This window comes from Oncorhynchus clarkii, chromosome 10, assembly GCF_045791955.1.
Source record: "Oncorhynchus clarkii lewisi isolate Uvic-CL-2024 chromosome 10, UVic_Ocla_1.0, whole genome shotgun sequence".
Lineage (NCBI taxonomy): Eukaryota > Metazoa > Chordata > Actinopteri > Salmoniformes > Salmonidae > Oncorhynchus > Oncorhynchus clarkii.
In genome coordinates, this window is record NC_092156.1 from 29,016,538 (window position 1) to 29,038,303 (window position 21,766).

General features: G+C 41.3%; 1 protein-coding gene across 1 annotated transcript in view; it reads left to right on the forward strand.

Annotated features, from left to right (window-relative positions):
• Positions 1-16,297: 16,297 nt before the first annotated feature.
• LOC139419497 (polypeptide N-acetylgalactosaminyltransferase 10-like) overlaps positions 16,298-21,766 on the forward strand; it is a 90,392-nt gene continuing 84,923 nt past the window's right edge. Inside the window, exon 1 of the mRNA XM_071169453.1 lies at positions 16,298-16,490. Coding sequence (XP_071025554.1) covers positions 16,332-16,490 — 159 coding nt within the window. The 5' untranslated portion in view covers positions 16,298-16,331. The remainder of the gene's footprint in view (positions 16,491-21,766) is intronic.

The following is a 21,766-nucleotide window of genomic DNA, read 5'->3' on the forward strand; positions in this document are numbered from 1 at the left end:
ACTGGTTGAATCAATGTCGTGTTGAAAATCATTTGTCAACGTATTGTGACGTGGAATCTAAGTGGAAAATACATTGGATTTGAGAAAGGTATTTAAAACTGTTGTTTTGAGGGTGAAATTTCAACCACAGGATTGTCATCGTTGTAACCAATTTTCAACATAGATAAATACTGTATACATTTTTGGGGACTTTGTACCTTTGAAACAACGTCAAATGCTTATCATCACATATACTATCAGAAAAAGACAACAACAACAAACAGAATGGGGAGCACCTCCTACTGGAGAGTTTATCTATCTACTGCCATTAATTTGGTCTCCCATCAAGGATTTTAGCTGAGCGCAGTCCTGCTTATTAGCTTTGATGTTCATCACTGACTACTGGCAATGTGCTATCGTGAGAAGGACCATTGATAGTTCTCTTAATAATTAAATATATTCACTGTTGCTAGCACAGCCATTTGAACAGAGAAAATGAAAGGTAACCATACTTTAGAAGTTATATATCATCAATGATACTATTCAGGCCTATATAGCATTTGCAAAGTCATCAACAGCTGTTGTTTCAATTCAACCCAGGTTTAAAAAAATTGACAGTACATATAGACTTAGGATTTCGAGCTTTGGTTGATTTGGGGTGGCACTAGGCTAGCCTAGTGGTTAGAGTGGTGGACTAGCAACCAGAACGGTTGCAAGTTCAAATGCTGACAAGGTACATTTCTGGCATTCTGCCCCTGAACAGGTAGTTAACCCACTGTTCCTAGGCCGTCACTGAAAATAAGAATTTGTTCTTAACTGACTTGCCTAGTTAAATACAATTTCAAAGGTAATAATTAATATGTTGGATTCCATTTCAATCAAAAATCTTAAAGTTAAAAAATAGATTTTTGGTTGAGATGGACAGGTGAATCCAACCAACGTCATCCTGGCACGTTTTTGCAAAAAGTTAAATGTAGCTGACGCTTTTGTCAATACATTGCAGTCAATGGGAAATATGAGCGGCAGAGGGTTCAAGTTTTTCTCCTTTATTTCATCTCTCTCTCCTTCACACTCTCCCTCTTTCTTTCCCCTTCTCTCACTCTCCCACCTCTCTCTCCCTCCTCACCCCTCCATTTGTTTCTCTCTCCTTCTTTCTCTGCCTCCCCTCCTTCCCCCTCTCATTCTCTCTCCCTTCCTCACTCTCCCCCTTCTCTCTCTCCCTGTTCCCCCTCCATTTTCACTTCCTCCTTTCTCTCCCTCCCTCTTCTGTCATCTCTCTCTCACTCTCTGTCTCTGCCTCTCCCTCCTCTCTCTACCTCCTCTCTCACACTTTTGTCTGTTTGTCTATCTGACAGAAAGGCCCGACAGACAGACAGACAGACAGGCAGAAACAGATAGACAAAAAGATGCAGACAGACAGACAGACAGACAGACAGACAGGCAGGCAGGCAGGCAGGCAGGCAGGCAGCTAGGCAGACAGACAGACAGTTTCATGTTTTAAGTCAATGTATATATATATTTTTTATTTTTTATTTTTTTTATTTCACCTTTATTTAACCAGGTAGGCTAGTTGAGAACAAGTTCTCATTTGCAACTGCGACCTGGCCAAGATAAGGCATAGCAGTGTGAACAGACAACACAGAGTTACACATGGAGTAAACAATTAACAAGTCAATAACACAGTAGAAAAAAGGGGAGTCTATATACATTGTGTGCAAAAGGCATGAGAAGGTAGGCGAATAATTACAATTATGCAGATTAACACTGGAGTGATAAATGATCAGATGGTTATGTACAGGTAGAGATATTGGTGTGCAAAAGAGCAGAAAAATAAATAAATAAAAACAGTATGGGGATGAGGTAGGTGAAAATGGGTGGGCTATTTACCAATAGACTATGTACAGCTGCAGCGATCGGTTAGCTGCTCAGATAGCAGATGTTTGAAGTTGGTGAGGGAGATAAAAGTCTCCAACTTCAGCGATTTTTGCAATTCGTTCCAGTCACAGGCAGCAGAGAACTGGAACGAAAGGCGGCCAAATGAGGTGTTGGCTTTAGGGATGATCAGTGAGATACACCTGCTGGAGTGCGTGCTACGGATGGGTGTTGCCATCGTAACCAGTGAACTGAGATAAGGCGGAGCTTTACCTAGCATGGACTTGTAGATGACCTGGAGCCAGTGGGTCTGGCGACGAATATGTAGCGAGGGCCAGCCGACTAGAGCATACAAGTCGCAGTGGTGGGTGGTATAAGGTGCTTTAGTGACAAAACGGATGGCACTGTGATAAACTGCATCCAGTTTGCTGAGTAGAGTGTTGGAAGCAATTTTGTAGATGACATCGCCGAAGTCGAGGATCGGTAGGATAGTCAGTTTTACTAGGGTAAGTTTGGCGGCGTGAGTGAAGGAGGCTTTGTTGCGGAATAGAAAGCCGACTCTTGATTTGATTTTCGATTGGAGATGTTTGATATGGGTCTGGAAGGAGAGTTTAGAGTCTAGCTAGACACCTAGGTACTTATAGATGTCCACATATTCAAGGTCGGAACCATCCAGGGTGGTGATTCTGGTCAGGCGTGCGGGTGCAGGCAGCGAACGGTTGAAAAGCATGCATTTGGTTTTACTAGCGTTTAAAAGCAGTTGGAGGCCACGGAAGGAGTGCTGTATGGCATTGAAGCTCGTTTGGAGGTTAGATAGCACAGTGTCCAAGGACGGGCCGGAAGTATATAGAATGGTGTCGTCTGCGTAGAGGTGGATCAGGGAATCGCCCGCAGCATGAGAAACATCATTGATATATACAGAGAAAAGAGTCGGCCCGAGAATTGAACCCTGTGGCACCCCCATAGAGACTGCCAGAGGACCGGACAGCATGCCCTCCGATTTGACACACTGAACTCTGCCTGCAAAGTAATTGGTGAACCAGGCAAGGCAGTCATCCGAGAAACCGAGGCTACTGAGTCTGCCGATAAGAATACGACAGAGTCGAAAGCCTTGGCAAGGTCTATGAAGACGGCTTTACCAATATCCTCTTCATAATTAATTCAATAATTAATTTGTCCAATATAGGTATAAAATGCTTTTGGGTCAATTGACTTCGAATTCTATATGCCGGATCATGACGGTCCCTTGTTCACAAATAGGTACAAATTGGGAAGATTAAACATTTGTAACCCTTTCAAACCTCCCCTATGAACCCCAATGAAATTCTATGTACGGCCTCTGGGGGACACACTGAGTTTCAAGGCTTTACGTTAAGAATTGATCATTCTACAAAGGATGGAAGACTGTTTTTGTGTAACTGCGGGAGAGAATGAAGGACCTATGTTGAGGATTAATTCAGACACTTCCTGTTGCCACAGGAAGCTTAACCTCAACACAGGGCATCCCTTTAAGGTCACAAATTTGGTTGTGTGCAAGGATGGGTTCCTAGCTCAATTGCAGTCAACGGGGGCGTCATTGTTATGTGAGGGTAATGGAAGAAAGGCCTTGTTCTCTGTCGTACCAAGTTTTCGTTGTGAAGAGTTGAGAGAGAGAGAAGAGGGGGCAAGAGATAGAAGAGAGAGGAGGGTGCCATATCTGTGATGCCTTTCTCTGTGTCCATATTGTGATGCTAATCTTCCCCCATTGAATTAAATGTATTGACATAAGCATTAACCTGTGGCAGTCATCTTTTCACATTGACTGCAATTTATTTAAATGAGGTTGAATTGGTTGAAGCTTATCTTTTCCCACTTACTGCAATGCATTGGCATAAACGTCAACCCTGCGATACTCATCTTTTCCCATTGACTGCAATGTACTGAGAAAAAAGTCAACCCTGTGCCACTCATATTTTTCCATTGATTGCAATGTATTGAGAAAAACGTCAGCTTTTATCTTTTTGAAAAAACATGCCAAGATGATATTTTCAGGCTGATAATGGGCTGATCCAACAGATACATAATTCATTTGTAATTTTAATTGTGTTTTGTTATCAATGCAACCAAATATCAGCATCTTCTGCTTTGATAGTTCCATCACAAAGCTCAAAATGTACATCTCTTTCAAATGTTGATATTTGTGCATGTGCATGTGTCTGCTCAAACGGTCAGAAACAGACTCCATGAGGGTGGTATGAGAGCCCGACGTCCACAGGTGGGGGTTGTGCTTACAGCCCAACACCGTGCAGGACGTTTGGCATTTGCCAGAGAACACCAAGATTGGCAAATTCGCCACTGGCGCCCTGTGCTCTTCACAGATGAAAGCAGGTTCACACTGAGCACATGTGACAGACGTGACAGAGTCTGGAGACGCCGTGGAGAACGTTCTGCTGCCTGCAACATCCTCCAGCATGACCGGTTTGGCGGTGGGTCAGTCATGGTGTGGGGTGGCATTTCTTTGGGGGGCCGCACAGCCCTCCATGTGCTCGCCAGAGGTAGCCTGACTGCCATTAGGTACCAAGATGAGATCCTCAGACCCCTTGTGAGACCATATGCTGGTGCAGTTGGCCCTGGGTTCCTCCTAATGCAAGACAATGCTAGACCTCATGTGGCTGGAGTGTGTCAGCAGTTCCTGCAAGAGGAAGTCATTGATGCTATGGACTGGCCCGCCCGTTCCCCAGACCTGAATCCAATTGAGCACATCTGGGACATCATGTCTCGCTCCATCCACCAATGCCACGTTGCACCACAGACGGTCCAGGAGTTGGCGGATGCGTTAATCCAGGTCTGGGAGGAGATCCCTCAGAAGACCATCCGCCACCTCATCAGGAGCATGCCCAGGCGTTGTAGGGGGGTCATACAGGCACATGGAGGCCACACACACTACTGAGCCTCATTTTGACTTGTTTTAAGGACATTACATCAAAGTTGGATCAGCCTGTAGTGTGGTTTTCCACTTTAATTTTGAGTGTGACTCCAAATCCAGACCTCCATGGGTTGATAAATTTGATAATTTGTGTGTGACTTTGTTGTCAGCACATTCAACTATGTAAAGAAAAAAGTATTTAATAAAAATATTTCATTCATTCAGATCTAGGATGTGTTATTTTAGTGTTCCCTTTATTTTTTTGAGCAGTGTATATACCGTACTCTATATCATCCACTGCATCTTGCCATCTTTATGTAATACATGTATCACTAGCCACTTTAAACTATGCCACTTTTATGTTTACATACCCTACATTACTCATCTCATATGTATATACTGTACTCGATACCATCTACTGCATCTTGCCTATGCCGTTCTGTACTATCACTCATTCACATATCTTTATGTACATATTCTTTATCCCTTTACACTTGTGTGTATAAGGTAGTAGTTGTGGAATTGTTAGGTTAGATTACTCGTTGGTTATTACTGCATTGCCGGAACTAGAAGCACAAGCATTAACATCTGCTAACCATGTGTATGTGACAAATAGAATTTGATTTGAAGCATGGTGGTGGCAGAAGTTATGCTTTGGGGAAGTTTTTTAGCGGCAGGGACAGGGAGACTAGTCAGGATCGAGGAAAAGATGAATGGAGCAAAGTACAGAGAGATCCTTGATGTAAACCTGCTCCAGAACGCTCAGGATCTCATACTGAGGCGAAGGTTCACCTTACAATAGGACAACAACCCTAAGCACACAGCCAAGACAACCCAGGAGTGGCTTCGGGACAAGTCTCTGAATGACCTTGAGTGGGCCAGCCAGACCAGAATGGGAGAAACTCCCCAAATACAGCCAACACCCAAGAAGACTCAAGGATCAAGTAGAACATGACATCATATTTATTTTCACATACAAACAAAGCAATGAGCATCAATTTTTCTGACAATGCCTGTAAATAAGAGAGTGGTACATTTTGCCATTTTTTACATTCAGGAAAATATATACTGGACAGAAATATAAATGCAAGATGTAAAGTGTTGTTGGTCCCATGTTTCATGAGCTGAAATAGATCCCAGAAAATGTTCCACACACACAAAAAAGCTTATTTCCCTAAACTTCTGTGATTTTTTTTTTTTACATCCCTGTTAGTGAGCATTTCTCCTTTGCCAAGATAATCCAACCACTTGACTGACAGTTGGGCATATCAAGAAGCTGATTAAACAACATGATCATAACACAGGTGCACCTTGTGCTGGGGACAATACAAGACCAGTCTAAAATGTGCTGTTTTGCCACACAACACAATGCCACAGATATCTCAAATTTTGAGGGAGCATGCAATTGGTATGCTGACTGCAGGAATGTCCACCAGAGCTGTTGCCAAAGGATTTAATGTTTGTTTAACTGTCGTTTTAGAGATTTTGGCAGTATGTCCAATCGGCCTCACAACCGCATACCACATGTAGGGTCTCGTGGGAACGAGCGGTTTGCTGATGTCAACGTTGTGGGCAGAGTGCCCCATGGTGGCGATTGGGTTATGGTATAGGCAGGCATAAGCTACGGACAACAAACACAATTGCATTTTATCGTTGGCAATTTGAATACACAGAGATACGAGATCCTGAGGCCCATTGTTTTTTTGCTGTTTTTGTTTTTTACCCCTTTTTCTCCCCAATTTTGTGGTATCCAATTGGTAGTTATAGTCTTGTGTCATCGCTGCAACTCCCGTCCGGAGTGCGTCCTCCGAAACACAACCCAACCAAGCACAACCCACTGCTTCTTGACACAATGCCCACTTAACCCAGAAGCCAGCCGCACCAACGTGTTGGAGGAAACACTGTACACCTGGCGACCGTGTCAGCGTGCACTGCGCCCGGCCTGCCACAGGAGTCACTAGTGCGTGATGGGACAAGGACATCCCTGCCGGCCAAACCCTCCCCTAACCCAGACGACGCTGGGCCAATTGTGCGCCGCCCCATGGGTCTCCCGGTCGCGGCCGGCTGTGACAGAGCCTGGACTCGAACCCAGAATTTCTAGTGGCACAGCTAGCACTGCGATGCAGTGACTTAGACCACTGCGTCGCTCGGGAGGCCCTGAGGCCCATTGTTGTGCCATTCATCCGCCGCAATCACTTCATGTTTCAGCATGATAACGCACGGCTCCATGTCGCAAGGATCTGTACACCATTCCTGGAAGCTGAAAATATCCTAGTTCTTCCATGGCCTGCATACTCATCAGACATGTCACCCATTGAGAATGTTTGGGATGGTCTCGATCGACGTGTGCAACAGCGTGTTCCAGATCCTGCCAATATCCAGCAACTTCACACAACAATTGAAGAGGAGTGGGACAACATTCCACAGGCCACAATCAACACCCTGATCAACTCTATGAGAAGCAAATGTGTCGCGCTGCATGAGACAAATGGAGGTCACACCAGATACTGACTGGTTTTCAATTCCACGCCCCTAACATTTTTTAAAGGTATCTGTGACCAACACATGACTGTATTCCCAGTCATGTGAAATCCATAGATTAGGGCCTAATTTATTTAAAATCTTTGAAATCTTTGAATCTGTGAAATAATCTGAATTCATGTAAACATTACAGCTTTGAAAACATAGCTTGTCCCAAAAAAGTCCCACAGCTTTTCCCGGGTATGGGGTAAGTTGAGCCACGGGACAGGGTAAGTTAAACTAACTACACATTTCTGTACTGAAGTAAATATTACAATGAAATAAAACCATATCTATCTTTATTTCCCAAACACAATTCAACACAATCACAATCGCTTTTTTGACTTTTAATCATTTGAAGCATGTTTTAAAACAGGCTTAACACCTAACAAACACTTTCAACATAGGCCAGGCCATGTTGTTATCTCATATCTCAGCGATAATGCCTTGCATTACGCCTGGGAAGAAAATCTGCTCAATTTGCCATTAGCTCAACCATTGGCTCAATTTACCCCATGGTCATTGGCTCAACTTACCCCAAGGCAAACATTTTGACTACATTAGCTCACACAGCTACAAGGATGCACTTTCATGCTAGGATTAGGGCCTTACATTGATACTTGTTGTGACCCCAACTGATGTAGAGAACAATCTTAAAATTAGCAACTTTGATTTAGATACAAGCCACATGAAACCGCTAACCTCTAGTCATTTGACTTTGTGAAAATATGTTTTTTTTAACCTAGCTTGCTTATCACTTTTTCCATGTGGTTTCCTCCTTCACAGACTCCATGAAATTATGACCTCTTGCTAAATATTTGTTCAAATTATGCGTTTTGTATATGGTTTCCTAGAAACAAGGGTGGATCAACTTTTCTCCCATACTGTCGACCCATTGCTGTTTAAAATGCTATAAGTTTAAATGTCAAGCTAGCTAGCTTACAGTTTGCTTTTCAAAACAAAATCTCTTTGGACAACAAAATGTTTATGTTTTATTATACATGTATCACGTGATGTCATAAACTACAGACAGTTGGTTGTTTAGCAACAAAACAGCCCGGGTGCACAGTTTTGGGGTAGGCTTAGACTGTTGACAACTTGTAAAATATATTTTGTTTCCAAACGTTTAATGAAAACATAAATACATTGGCACAATGAGCACATCTCTCAAATATATCGTTAGAGTTGTTGGTTAGCAAACTAGCACATTTTTGCCATATTAACACCTCATAACAAGACATGGTATCAATAATGATTCCCCAAATAGCAGCTTCTTGTTAATGGTGGAGTTCGTTTTGCATGGCCAGGTGCCCCAGGTGAACAGAGTTTGGTCATTTTAGATCATTCCATTCAGTGGTGCCAACTTAGCAATTTTGTTGCTAGATTTAGCAACTTTTCAGACTACCCTTTTTTTCAAACAGCACCTAGCAACAAATTTGGCTACTTTAAAAATTTTATTTTGAACTTTTAGCACCTAAAATGCATGCATTTTCCCTCTAAATGACACAAAAACGATTTTCTCTGTCACACACTGTCACAACACACGTGCCTGGCTGCAAAAGTGCATTGTGAGTGACGTCACCAACAGGCGCTCAGCTGGTGCACAGGCAGCAGCAGGCCAGCAGCAATTTCAGCAAATTGCAAATCATTGTTGGCTGACTGCAGCAGCAGTAGCACGGATTCAACGAGCCAAACCCAATGAATATAGTTGGTCACGAATGTTTGATCTTGAACAGAACTTACAACATCAATCAACATGTCTCAATCAAAATTGTACAGACAGAAATACAGAAAAGAATGGGAGTGTGTACCGGAACAAATGTCAAATCATATTTTTTGCCGAGATGGCCAGTCAATTTGAGTAACGTTATTATGTATTCTACGTAATGACGTAGTTTTATGTTATCACGCAATTACATCACAACGTAATTTAGCAACTGTTAGCAACAAATCAACCTGCTTCTAGCAACTTACCCTGAAAATTAGTTGGCAACACTGATTCCATTGGTCCTTAAGTGAAACTTCACCCACCCAGGGCACCGGGCCATGCAAAACAAACTCCACCATTGTTGCTAGCTATCTGATCGTTCAGAATCACAATAACACATGGCCTTCTGCCCCATTCAAGCCTGCACATTGTTTTCATGACATTGTCAGCTAATGCTGTCTCAATCACCTAACGTTGGAAATACACATTGAAAAAATCCTAAAATCAATCCAAAACCAGCCAAGTGTGACCCTCTGCGCTCACTACATAGCACTTGCACTTGACTGGCAGACATGTTTTTGGGGTGAGCACAGGTTAAACAAAGATTATTCACTCTTTTCAAGCCATAGCATGTTTAATGTTTTCCCCGGTTTTCTATTTCTGTCAGGAAAAACATTCCACTCACATTCACCACCGCACAAGTCAGAGTTGTGACAACTCAATATGTGTTATGTATTATTACATGAATTATAGATGAACTCTTGAACTACAGAATATGAGGATTTACATGGATACAGCAGCCCTCCCCCTTCCGCCCGTGTCACAAGCTCACAGTGGATTTGATCAATGCTCTGGGAATCAAGGTAATTTGCTGAACATCAAAGCAGGGGAAATGTTAGCATCATTATCCCCAAGTGGCAGGCCATTTACATCTGATTGACTCGTGTACGCTAAAATCCATTACTAGTGTTAATTCTGTGAGGGCTAGGCATTGAGCCGCCTCTGATAACAAATTAATCAGAACTATTTCCACCTCAAAGGATAGTCCTGTGAGAGTGACCAGGGATCATGTAAACAAACCAATGCTTTGTTGGAGACATATTCATTTAATTAACGCCCGAACACAGTCAGGGTAAATTGAACCAGCATTAGCTAAACTGACGTTGAGCGGATAAATGTGGATGTGGATGCGGATGTGGCAGGGCTTGCAAACTATTACAGACTACAAAGGGAAGCACAGCCAAGAGCTGCCCAGTGACACGAGCCTACCAGACGAGCTAAATAACGTCTATGCTCGCTTCGAGGCAAGTCACACTGAAACATGCATGAGAGCATCAGCTGTTCCGAGCGACTCACGCTCTCCGCAGCCGATGTGAGTAAGACCTTCAAACAGGTCAACATTCACTGGGCCAGACGGATTACCAGGGTGTGTACTCCGAGAATGCGCTGACCAACTGGCAAGTGTCTTCACTGACATTTTCAACCTCTCCCTGTCTGAGTCTGTAATACCAACATGTTTCAAGCAGACCACCATAGTCCCTGTGCCCAAGAACACTAATGTAACCTGTCTAAATTACTACCGACCAGTAGCACTCACGTCTGTAGCCATGACATGCTTTGAAAGGCGGTCATGGCTCACATCAACACCATTATCCCAGAAACCCTACATCCACTCCAATTTGCATACCGCACCAACAGATCCACAGATGATGCAATCTCAAATTGCACTCCACACTACCCTTTCACACCTGGACAAAAGGAACACATATGTGAGAATGCTATTCATTGACTACAGCTCAGCGTTCAACACCATAGTGCCCTCAAACCTCATCACTAAGCTAAAGACCCTGGGACTAAACACCTCCCTCTGCAACTGGATCCTGGTCTTCCTGACGGGCCGCTCCCAGGTGGGTAAGGGTGGGTAACAATACATCCACCATGCTGATCCTCAACAGGGGGGCCCCTCAGGGGTGTGTGCTCAGTCCTCTCCTGTACTCCCAGTTCCCTCAGGGCCAGGCACGACTCCAACACCATCATTCAGTTTGTTGATGACACAACAGTGGTAGGCCTGATCACCGACAACGATGAGACAACCTTTGCCCGTCCTGACCCTGTACCCGCCTGCCTGACATCTCTGCATGACCCTGAGCCTGTCTGCCTGCCGTCCTGTACATTTGCTCCACCTCTGGATTTCAGGACCCTGCCTTTCCCTGACCCTGAGTCCGCCTGCCGTCCTGTACCTTTGCCTTAACCTGGATTTTCGACCCCTGCCTGCCTTGACCTGTCTTTGCCTGCCCCTGTTGCTACAAAAAACAGTGTTACTTCGACAGTCTGCATCTGGGTCTTACCTTGATACCTGATAAATACATGACAGTCTGGTCTGTGCAGTGTACAAGGTGTTCTTGAGGTGTCCTCTAATCACTGAACCTGTCATGTAATGGGTAGGATCAGGAGAAAACATTTTTTGTTTTTTTATTCAGGAGAGAACAAATAATCAATAGGTTTCAGTTAGATCTTGAAGCATTATAGTCAGCATCTTTTGGAGAGACCATATTCTGTGTGGACAGGAAGGATGACTAATACTAATAGGTTACACTAAGCATTTTCAAATCATAGCTTGATGAAATACGCAATAGCACAACAATGATGTAATTACATGTCCTTCTCCATTCATGCTTCACATTTCATGGTTTCTGTGCATGTTGCATGTTTAGTACCATACATTTCTAAGTAAGTATGTATAAATAACCAAACAATATTGCACACTCGTGCGTCTCTTCCTCAATGTATGAAGACATGTAATCAATATATGCAATCTCTTTGAACCAGCAATTGAAAATCCCCTTCAACCAACACAGGAATCTGATTACTACCCATAGGGAGCTGTCATTTCCATAATACACAATAATTTGTTGCTGCTGAAATGCTCCTAACCCAGTGAACCCATTCTATAAAAGACACAGGGCTGCATGATTCCAAAGGAAACACAAATACAGCACAGAGCAACATATGTGCTCTTTTGTCTTCTATACTTGGGTAGTTGCCACTAAAACATATATTTCTTCAAAAATTTAAGTAAATAAATATATAGCTGTAATAAAATATGTCTAAACAACTCAAAATGTTATATGGCCTCCATAAATGTTGAGTTAATATCCAATTTAATGAAGTATGTCATGCATTAGTGCCTTTAATTTATCCTCTAGTGTGACATCATTAATGTTCATATAATGCAGGGATGTCAAACTTTTTACTCATTATTTAGTTACTGATGTCTTTAAATAAGTAATCGTATTCTGGCATTTCAAATGAAAAACACAGAATTTCCTTGTATAATCATGATAACCAAATGTCTTGCTATCACATTTTGGGTAAGATTAACAGTAACTTCACTAAACCTAGATAAAAAGCATTTATCTTATATGTGTATTATTATTATGTTACCTACCTCATACTTAAGACAACATTTTTCTTCCTTTAATTTATTGGTGTCACCCCATGGGACGTTATGTCACCCCATGGCACATTATGTCACACCGATGGACAATACACCACAGGCAGTAAAATTTGACTTTTAAAACATAATTAATGTCACTTTCAGAAGTTTCTGACCACTGTAAAAATGCTTCTAAACATCAGTTCTAAACATCAGTGATGGATCTTCATTAAAAGATTTGAAGTGTACTCATTCCAATTACAGGGCCTTGAAAGAGTCCTGTATTGTTATTTTACGTCACTACCTCCCCGACTCAAGAGTGGATTTGTGTGCCTGCTGCCTTTCTTTGATGTGCTGCCCATTTCTCAGGCTCCCTCTCCAGAATTGAACCCTAATTCCCTGTTACCTGTGGTCACCATGGTTGGTACAGAAACTACCATTGAACGTTGATAGGGCAGACAGTGCCACGAAGGGTCACTAAAAGCGGCTGGGGCACCTGAAAGCACCCCATATGGGTTTTGGGTCTGATAAATGCACGTGTCCCTGAAGGTCAGCACTTGTTGGCATAGCTTAGCTCTAGCATTTCCGCAGTTATCTAAGTAACATTGGAGCGATCAATGGAACCACAACTGATTTAATGAGCCATTCACAGTTACACTGTACCGACCGTGTGTACTAAGACTTGCATGGCTTAATCTTTGGGACAAGAGTATGCTACTGGCAAGATCAAGCAGGTAGCCCACCACAAAATGGAGGTTTACCTGGGCTCACAGAGAGGCGCAGGGGCACAGTCCTCCATTGATAGGGGAGACCCAAGCACAAGTGTGCGCACCCAGTGGTAGGCTCCGACCTACCCATAGCCAAGCTGCTCGAGAAGTGTTCTCTTGGTGGGTTTTTTGAGCATACAGCAAGACAGAGCCAACAACAGGGTTTGAGAAACGAAGTGTGTCTCTGATGTCAGAGTGTAATAGGATGGTGCCCGCCCCAGGCATCATTGCCTAGGCATGCCATGCCCTCCCCCGGAACGCTATCAGAGGACCACTGAGACAGACGGGTCGACTGGGTCTTGCTCGGAGTGAGGCCGGCCGGGCATATTGGAGAGCAGGGGGGTAACAGGCTCCAAAAGAGGCACGGTTGATGGGGGCCCTCCCAGGGTGTATCACGTATGATCAGTCAGGAGGAGTGAAACTGGTAGGACAGAGAGAGAGAGGGACCAATGGGATGGATTGTCTAATGCAGGGAGTGAGAACCAGGAATGGGAGAACCACAGACAGCCCCCATTTTCAGCCTGCACCATCTCTAGGGCACTCATATTGCACTCAGAAACACATAAAAGAATCACAATTGCAACATGATGCAATTGGGTCTAATGCAAGTAAGTGTTATTAGATTTTTTTTAACTAGTCTAAAATGGTCATTATAGAGGTTTATTAATGGGTTATGTCCCTCAGAGTGACAGCTATTTTCTCTGGTGTGTCACCATCTTCATGTCACACCAAGGGATAAAAGCTGTCAAACCGTTAGAAATCTCAGGCTGTATGGTCGATTTTGGGCCTTATTGTTAACAATAAGCCTTCCATATGATTTCACCACAACATGTTTTCATTGCTTTTTATTATTTTCATATATATTATACATTCAAAAGATATCACACCCAAGGACTAAGAAATGTACCCCTTTTATGGCAATGGCAGAGAAGTGTAATATTTTGATAAATATTTCTAATAAAGCTTACAATCTGTTCAGGCCATGTACTCCTGCCATGTAGTTTGTAATTCCTTATTGCAAGAGAACCCTCCCCAGCGCAATAGTCCCCTAGTCTACTCATGATAATACCAAATAGTTCTGATTGATTACATTTTGTCCACTTGGTGTGACACAATTCTATAAGTTAATCATAAGAGCAGTTGGGCACCATTGTTTCTTCAAATACATTTCTGTGTTATAACTACAAAAGTATTTTATTCTGACTGGGCATTGGACACTGCACTGCGGTCATATGAAATTGCCTGTTGTTTGAACCCTGGATTGTAATTTCACAACAGCACATTAGATCAAACTGCAGCTTTCCTTTATCAGTTGATGGCATGATGCCAAATGTGTAGAATTGTATATTATTATTACCTTTTCCATCATTAATACTGTACAACAATGTATGCTGATTTGGTGATATGAGAAAAATCTTTAAAATGCTGAGTAGACAAAAAGCGTTCTGACATTTACAAAGAGAAAGGTAATTCTAACTCAATGGCTTGCCAGTCTAATAAATGCGGGTCAGCGCAAATGATGTAAAAAAAAATGTTCAATGTTGAATTTATATCCCTCTTTTGATTCGGCGACATCTTGTGGTCATCTTAAGGTCTTCTGCCATTCAAGACACATATGAAAGGGATGAGAGAGGATCATTTAAGGATTCTCATTACAACATTTCCAGGTGTTTAAAGGCCCACTGCAGATGTTATCTCAATATTAAATCATTTCTAGGTAACAATTAAGTAAGTACCTTACTGTGATTGTTTTCAATCAAAGTTGTCAAAAAGATACAACAATAGCTTTGTTATCAAAATGCATTTCTCAAGCAAGAATTTGGCTATGACTGTCTAGGAGTGGTTTGAGTGTGGTCTTAGTGGGGAGGGGAAAACTGAAAACTAGCTGTTATTGGCAGAGAGGTTTGGAATTCTCTTTCTTGGCATCACCTCAGTGATGGACCTAGCTAGGATGTAAAATATCTGCAATTGTGTGATGTACCTGACTAGGTACCTTAACAAGTGAGGCTGTTTGCCAGCAGTTTTTCCATTGTCAATTTGCTATCTAACAAGATTCTACATGACTTTTGCATGTGTTATTGCGTGTCTCACTGCTTGTCACCCCCATTCCAATGACATCAGTCACCAGGCATGCCAAAACTCCATCCCACCAAAACAGGCTGTCGGAACTAGAAGCACAAGCATTTATCTACACTCGCATTAACATCTGCTAACCATGTGTATGTGACCAATAAATTTGATTTGATTGCAGGCGGTCTATTAACACTAAAAGGGCATTATCATCAATTTTGCTGTATCGCATTAGTAGATAGGCCTACTCACACTGCTATCAGGGCAGGTCTGCCGGTTTTGACTAGCAGAAGTCACCTTTTCGTGGCAGGTTAGGAGAATTAACTTGGCAGGTTAGGAAAAAGGTTAGGATTAGGTAAAATTGTCCCCAACGCAACTCAAACATATCTAGCTACAACCAGGCCTGCCCTAAGAACAATCTTGGTTTCCAAGATGCAGCACCAATTTCACAATTTTACAGTTTTATTCCAACCTGCTAATGTGGAAATATATATAACACATGAAAAACACGTTATTGACTGCACTGGGCCTTTAACACACGTTGGTTTTTATACATTTGCCTAGGAAAAAACAACCACATGATTCAATACATTATTTACAATTACCAATAGATATGCTTGAATTACAATGTTACATTTAATTTCGGAGAGTATATTTTATATTATCATTAGCCCTCTAATTTTGCCACGAATAAATTGCATTGAAGTGGCTACATTAATGCAAATGTACATTTTGTTGGTCAATCTGAGTGACTCCACTTTATTGTCACCAAGGGACCATGAGAGTAACTTTCAACTGTTCTACAGGTATGCAGGTGATCTAGTATAACATATTGTGCTGTTGCAATATAATTAGGTAAACTGGTTGGGATTCAAATATTTATTATCATTATTCACTACAAAGAATGCAAAAGTCTGTCCTTGTGCTCCCAACTATGATATTGGTTCACTCCCCCTATCGGAAGTGCCCGCAGCTTCAACATTATATCGTTGGTTTGTTCAGATTGAAAGTTGTCCACCTGGAAGCAGTTGGGAGTACATTGTAGACAGTTTTTCTCACATTTATTCTGGAGAGATGAGGCGAAAAGAAAAACGACTACTGCAGTTCGCAGGGTTACTTATAGCCGCTCTTATTTTCCTGCCGAACGTTGGTCTGTGGTCATTATACCGAGACCGAGTTTTTGAGAACTCGCCAGAAATAGTGGAGGGACCGGGTGGCATCCCTCAAATACAGGTAAGGTTGGCTCGTGCACCGTTTGCCTGGCTTGCGCTGCAACTGAAAAACATATTGGTATCACCTCGGTGTTGCTGACTGCCCGATCACGTTGGTAATAGACCTAGCTAGCACGCATGTAAAATATCTGCAATTGTGTGATGTACCTGACTAGCTAGTTTAACATTTCGCTAGCTCGACCATGTGGGGCTTTGACAGCAGTTATTCCGTTGTCAATTTGCTGTTTAGCAAGTTTCTACATCACCTTTTCATGCATTATTGCGTGGCTCACTGCTTGTCATCTCATTTGCAATGACATTAGTTTGTTAGATAGTTACGCTACATTCCTTTTTTTGATTTTTTTAAATGGGGCATGTTGTCTCTAATGTCGAACTTTCAGAATAATGTGGGGGGGATAATGCCAGCTAGATACTGTACGCGGGTGGATGTTGAAAAGGCCACGTAGCAAAGTCTGGAACTATGCGTTGTAACTTGTAACACAGCTAGACTTCAGGATGTGAACGACTAGGTTGTTGACCTAGCGCAAATATGCTGCGGTCTTAAAACGTCTTTCTGCTGGGTCAGGTGTTAGAACACGCGCTAGCCTGTTGGCCATTCTTGCGCTGTTATTCGGGGTTTTGTGGTGTGAAACAACAGTTTGTTTTCATCATCCGACTTGCACTTTATTGAACCGGTAGCTATAGTCAGAGCAAAACAAATTAAATGCTACACTGTCCAACTTTTCCCTGTAAATGTACAGCTTTAGGCCTATACTTACACCAGAGTTTCCAGCTTTATACTGTAATTTAGCTTTACAGCAGAGATGCTGTAATATTTACACTACTGTGTTCCTTACTGTAAAACATATTACAGCTCTACTGCTATAAATGTACAGGGATGCTGTAATGTGTTACAGTAAGGAACATAGATAGTACTGTTAAATATATTACAGCATATTTTGTAAAAGTCAAAGTTGTATTAATGATGTAAAATAAATGTATGGTATTTTACTGTGCATTCTACAGTGTTTTATTGTTGAAATTACAAAAGTCTTAGTGTATGTTGGGAAACAAAATATTGCAACTTCCTATTTGGAAGTGATACTGTTTTGATTTGGATACTGTCATCGACGATGGGACCAGACTGTACAATGCCACTTGGGTAGTTTTTACAGTCAATATTATGTGGGGAGTGTTAATGTCCAAATGCAGTCAATAACGTGGATTTCCTGTTTTATATATATTTCTACATTGAGGTAATGCTGTGAAAATGCTGATATGATCATGCCCATTTAGTGTAAGAGCTGTTTGAAAAGACCTTCTGAAATTATAGCCTGTTTAGGTGGGATGGAGTTTTGGCCCACCTGAATTAGTTAATAGACCAATAAGAAAGATGAGTTCCAAACCTGTCTGCCGATTTAACAGCTAGTTTTCAGTTTCCCACTCAGACCACTCCCAGACACTCCTAGCTAAATTCTTGCTTGAGAAATTGCTCTTTGCTTATTTTGACCATTTTAATTTAAAACAATCACACAGAAATTATTTGATAATGAGATAAAAACCGAATTTGGCCTTTAACATTACAGAAAAAATAATAATATTCAAAGGCAATTAAACTAGAGGTCGACCGATTAATCGGAATGTCGATTAATTAGGGACGATTTCAAGTTTTCATAACAATCGGTAATCGGCATTTTTGGACACTGATTATGGCCGAATAATTCCACGAGGAAACTACGTGGCAGGCTTGACCACCTGTTACGCGAGTGCAGCAAGGAGCCAAGGTAAGGTGCTAGCTAACATTAAACGTATCTTATAAAAAACAATCAATCTTCACATAATTACTAGTTAACTACACATAGTTAATGAAATTACTAGGTTAACTAGCTTGTCCTACTTTGCATATAATCAATGCGGTGCCTGTTAATTTGTCATCGAATCACAGCCTACTTTGCCAAACAGGTGGTGATTTAACAAAAGTGCATTTGTGAAAAAAGCACAATCGTTGCACGAATGTACCTAACCATAAACATCAAGGCCTTTCTTAAAATCAATACACAGAAATATATATTTTTGAACCTGCATATTTAGTTCAAAGCAATTCATGTTAGCAGGCAATATTAACTAGGGAAATTGTCACTTCTCAGGGTATATGCAACAGTTTGGGCCGCCTGGCTCACTGCGAACTAATTTGCCAGAATTTTACATAATTATGACAACATTGAAGGTTGTGCAATGTAATAGCAATATCTAGACTTAGGTTTGCCACCCGTTTTGATAAAATACGGTTCCGTATTTCACTGAAATAATAAATTATTTTGAAATTATAGTTTCCGTATTTGACCATATTAATGACCTAAGGCTCGTATTTCTGTGTTTATTATATTATAATTAAGTCTATGATTTGCTAGAGCAGTCTGACTGAGTGGTGGTAGGCAGCAGCAGGCTTGTAAGCATTCATTCAAACTTTACTGCGTTTGCCAGCAGCTCTTAGCAATGCTTGATCACAGCGCTGTTTATGACTTCAACCCTATCAACTCCTGAGATTAGGCTGGCAATACTAAAGTGCCTATTAGAACATCCAATAGTCAAAGGTATATGGAATACAAATGGTACAGAGAGAAATAGTCAACGTGTCAATTCCTATAACTGCAACCTAATATTTCTTTACTGGTAATATTGAAGAACTGGGAATATTGAACCACCAGCTTTCATATGTTCTGAGCAAGGAACTTAAACTTTAGCTTTTTTACATTTCACATATTGCACTTTTACTTTCTTCTCCAACACTGTTTTTGCATTATTTAAACCAAATTGAGCATGTTTCATTATTTATTTGAGACTAAATAGATTTTATTTATTATATTACGTTAAAATAAGTGTTCATTGTTCATTCAGTATTGTTGTAATTGTCGTCATTTCATATATATATATAAAAAATAATCGGCAGATTAATCAGTGTCAGCTTTTTTTGGTCCTCCAATAATTGGTAAAGGCGTTGAGAAATCATAATCGGTCAACCTTTAATTACAACATTTACAGTATCATTTTGACCGGTGACTGAAGGGCAGTTCCACACACACAGAATTACACTGAAACTCAGATTTTTCACTTTAAAATGAATGCCAAACAAATCCATTTAATTTCACATTTTAATAAAAGCATAACTCAACGCACAAGGGCTACTTTTAACAATTTACACATTTTAACAATTTACACAAGCCTCGGTGTAATTCTATTACTGTGGAATTGCTGGAAGGAAACCCACCACATATTCCAAAACGTACCTTTTTATGATCAGAGATGCTGTTTCCCTAATTCACACCATGCAATATGTGTTTCTCAATTATCTCCTACTACTGGCAGGGATTAGCAAATGGACAGTTTAAAGTGAAACTGATAGCATGTTAACTACTTTGCAGATATGAACCAAACAATCATATCATTCAAAAATATAATCTCAATTTTATGTTTCAAAACCAACTTCCTAAGAAGTTTTAAAATAGGTTCAATTTGACTCAATGTCATGACGTAGAGTAAGTAATTGTTGGCAGAATAGATGGATGCAGTTCAATGCATGATTAATATAATTCACCAATACATTTCTTTGTAGCTAGCAAGAAATGTGAATCATTTTAATAGCTAGCTATGCTGAACTTGAACGACTGTTATCCACAGTTAGCATATCTCTTACATGCTGACCAGACTGGACACGTCGCGTGCGCGAATGTCACAAAATAAATGTAGAAATCCATGTTATTCAATTATTGCACCCACACTGCTCGCGCGTGCCAACGAGCGTCTGCGATGCCAAGGGCTAAAATAGAACTCCTTTCTATTTCTGACGCAGATCGTGCTGAAAGTCCTGCCTCTCCCATCTCCTCATTGGTTTATAGAAGCGGGTACCTACGTACCATCTCCTCATTGGTTATACCCACGTGGGTGATTAAAATATGAAATGTTTTGCCGGTTGTCGTGGTAAAAGTTTAGATGCCAATCACCATATAAGTTCAAAGATGAAAAAGCCTAGAAGGAGGAGAGATGACTAGAAACGATTCGGTTGGACGTTTTATGTGTGGATTAATTGTGGATGTAGAAGACCTTGTGCATTTCAGGTAAAACAACAACTCGATGTTTATATCCCAGGAAAATTAGCTAGCAACAGCAAGTTAGCTAAATAGGACAAATTAGCTAGCAAGTGCAAGCTAACTAGCTAAATTGCCATACATGTTTAATGCTTTGAATGTCATTGGTTCAGAGTTTGTTTTGATATTTTAACCTGCGTTTGGTGTAGTGGGACAAAATACATTTATGCACGATAGCGCACGATTGTGCATGCGCGCAGCCGGTTTGGGTTCCGTGTTAGTTGTCAATCAAATGTATTTGGTATCAATCAAGTGGGTGGGCAGGCAAGTTCCCATTCACTTGTAAAAATGTGGGTTGGGACGAGCATGCATTAGCAGGCAAGCTGCAGAAGGGAGACTAGTCTTTCCCCCTTTGTTTGTCTGCATTTTCTTTACGGCCAACTGCATGCTGAAAAAGTTTGAGGGTTTATCTACTGTTCCCCTCATTAGATTTTTTTCTCATCTCGCTCTGGCTAACATTAGTTGTTGATCTTGTTGTTTATTTGCATAGCCAACTGAAGGAGGAAGAGCCTACCTGTTTGGTTGTTTGATCAATAGGACTGTAATATAAGCAGAAATCCATTCGGGTGTATTTTGTGGCTTTTGGCAAATGTTTTCTAATATAATATATCCAATATTTTCATTGCCCAAAAAAACGATACCAATATATTTAAAATTTTAGCGGCCTTTTAAGCATTCTAGTACAGTTAAATAGACTGCTGCATCCATGTGTGTGTTAACCATGGCACTGCATCTCAGTGCAAGAGGCGTCACTACAGTCCCTGGTTCGAATCCAGGCTCTATCACATCCGGCTGTGATAGGGAGTCCCCTAGGGCGGAGCACAATCATCAGCACAACATCGTCCGGGTTTGGCCGGGGTAGGCCGTCATTGTAAATAAGAATTTGTTCTGACTTGCCTAGTTAAATAAAGGTTACACACGCACACATACAAAAAATTAATTTTGTTGGCATTTACGTATGTCCGATTACCAGTAAAACAAATTCAAAACTTATTTATTTCACTTGCTTGCTGTGCTGTTTCATTCTCAACCAGGATTTCAATGGAAAACCATTTGGGTCTTTGCGTGTCAAAAAATATACTATTTAACACTTTGACGTGTCAAATAGAGGTCGACCGATTATGATTTTTCAACGCCGATACCGATTGGAGGA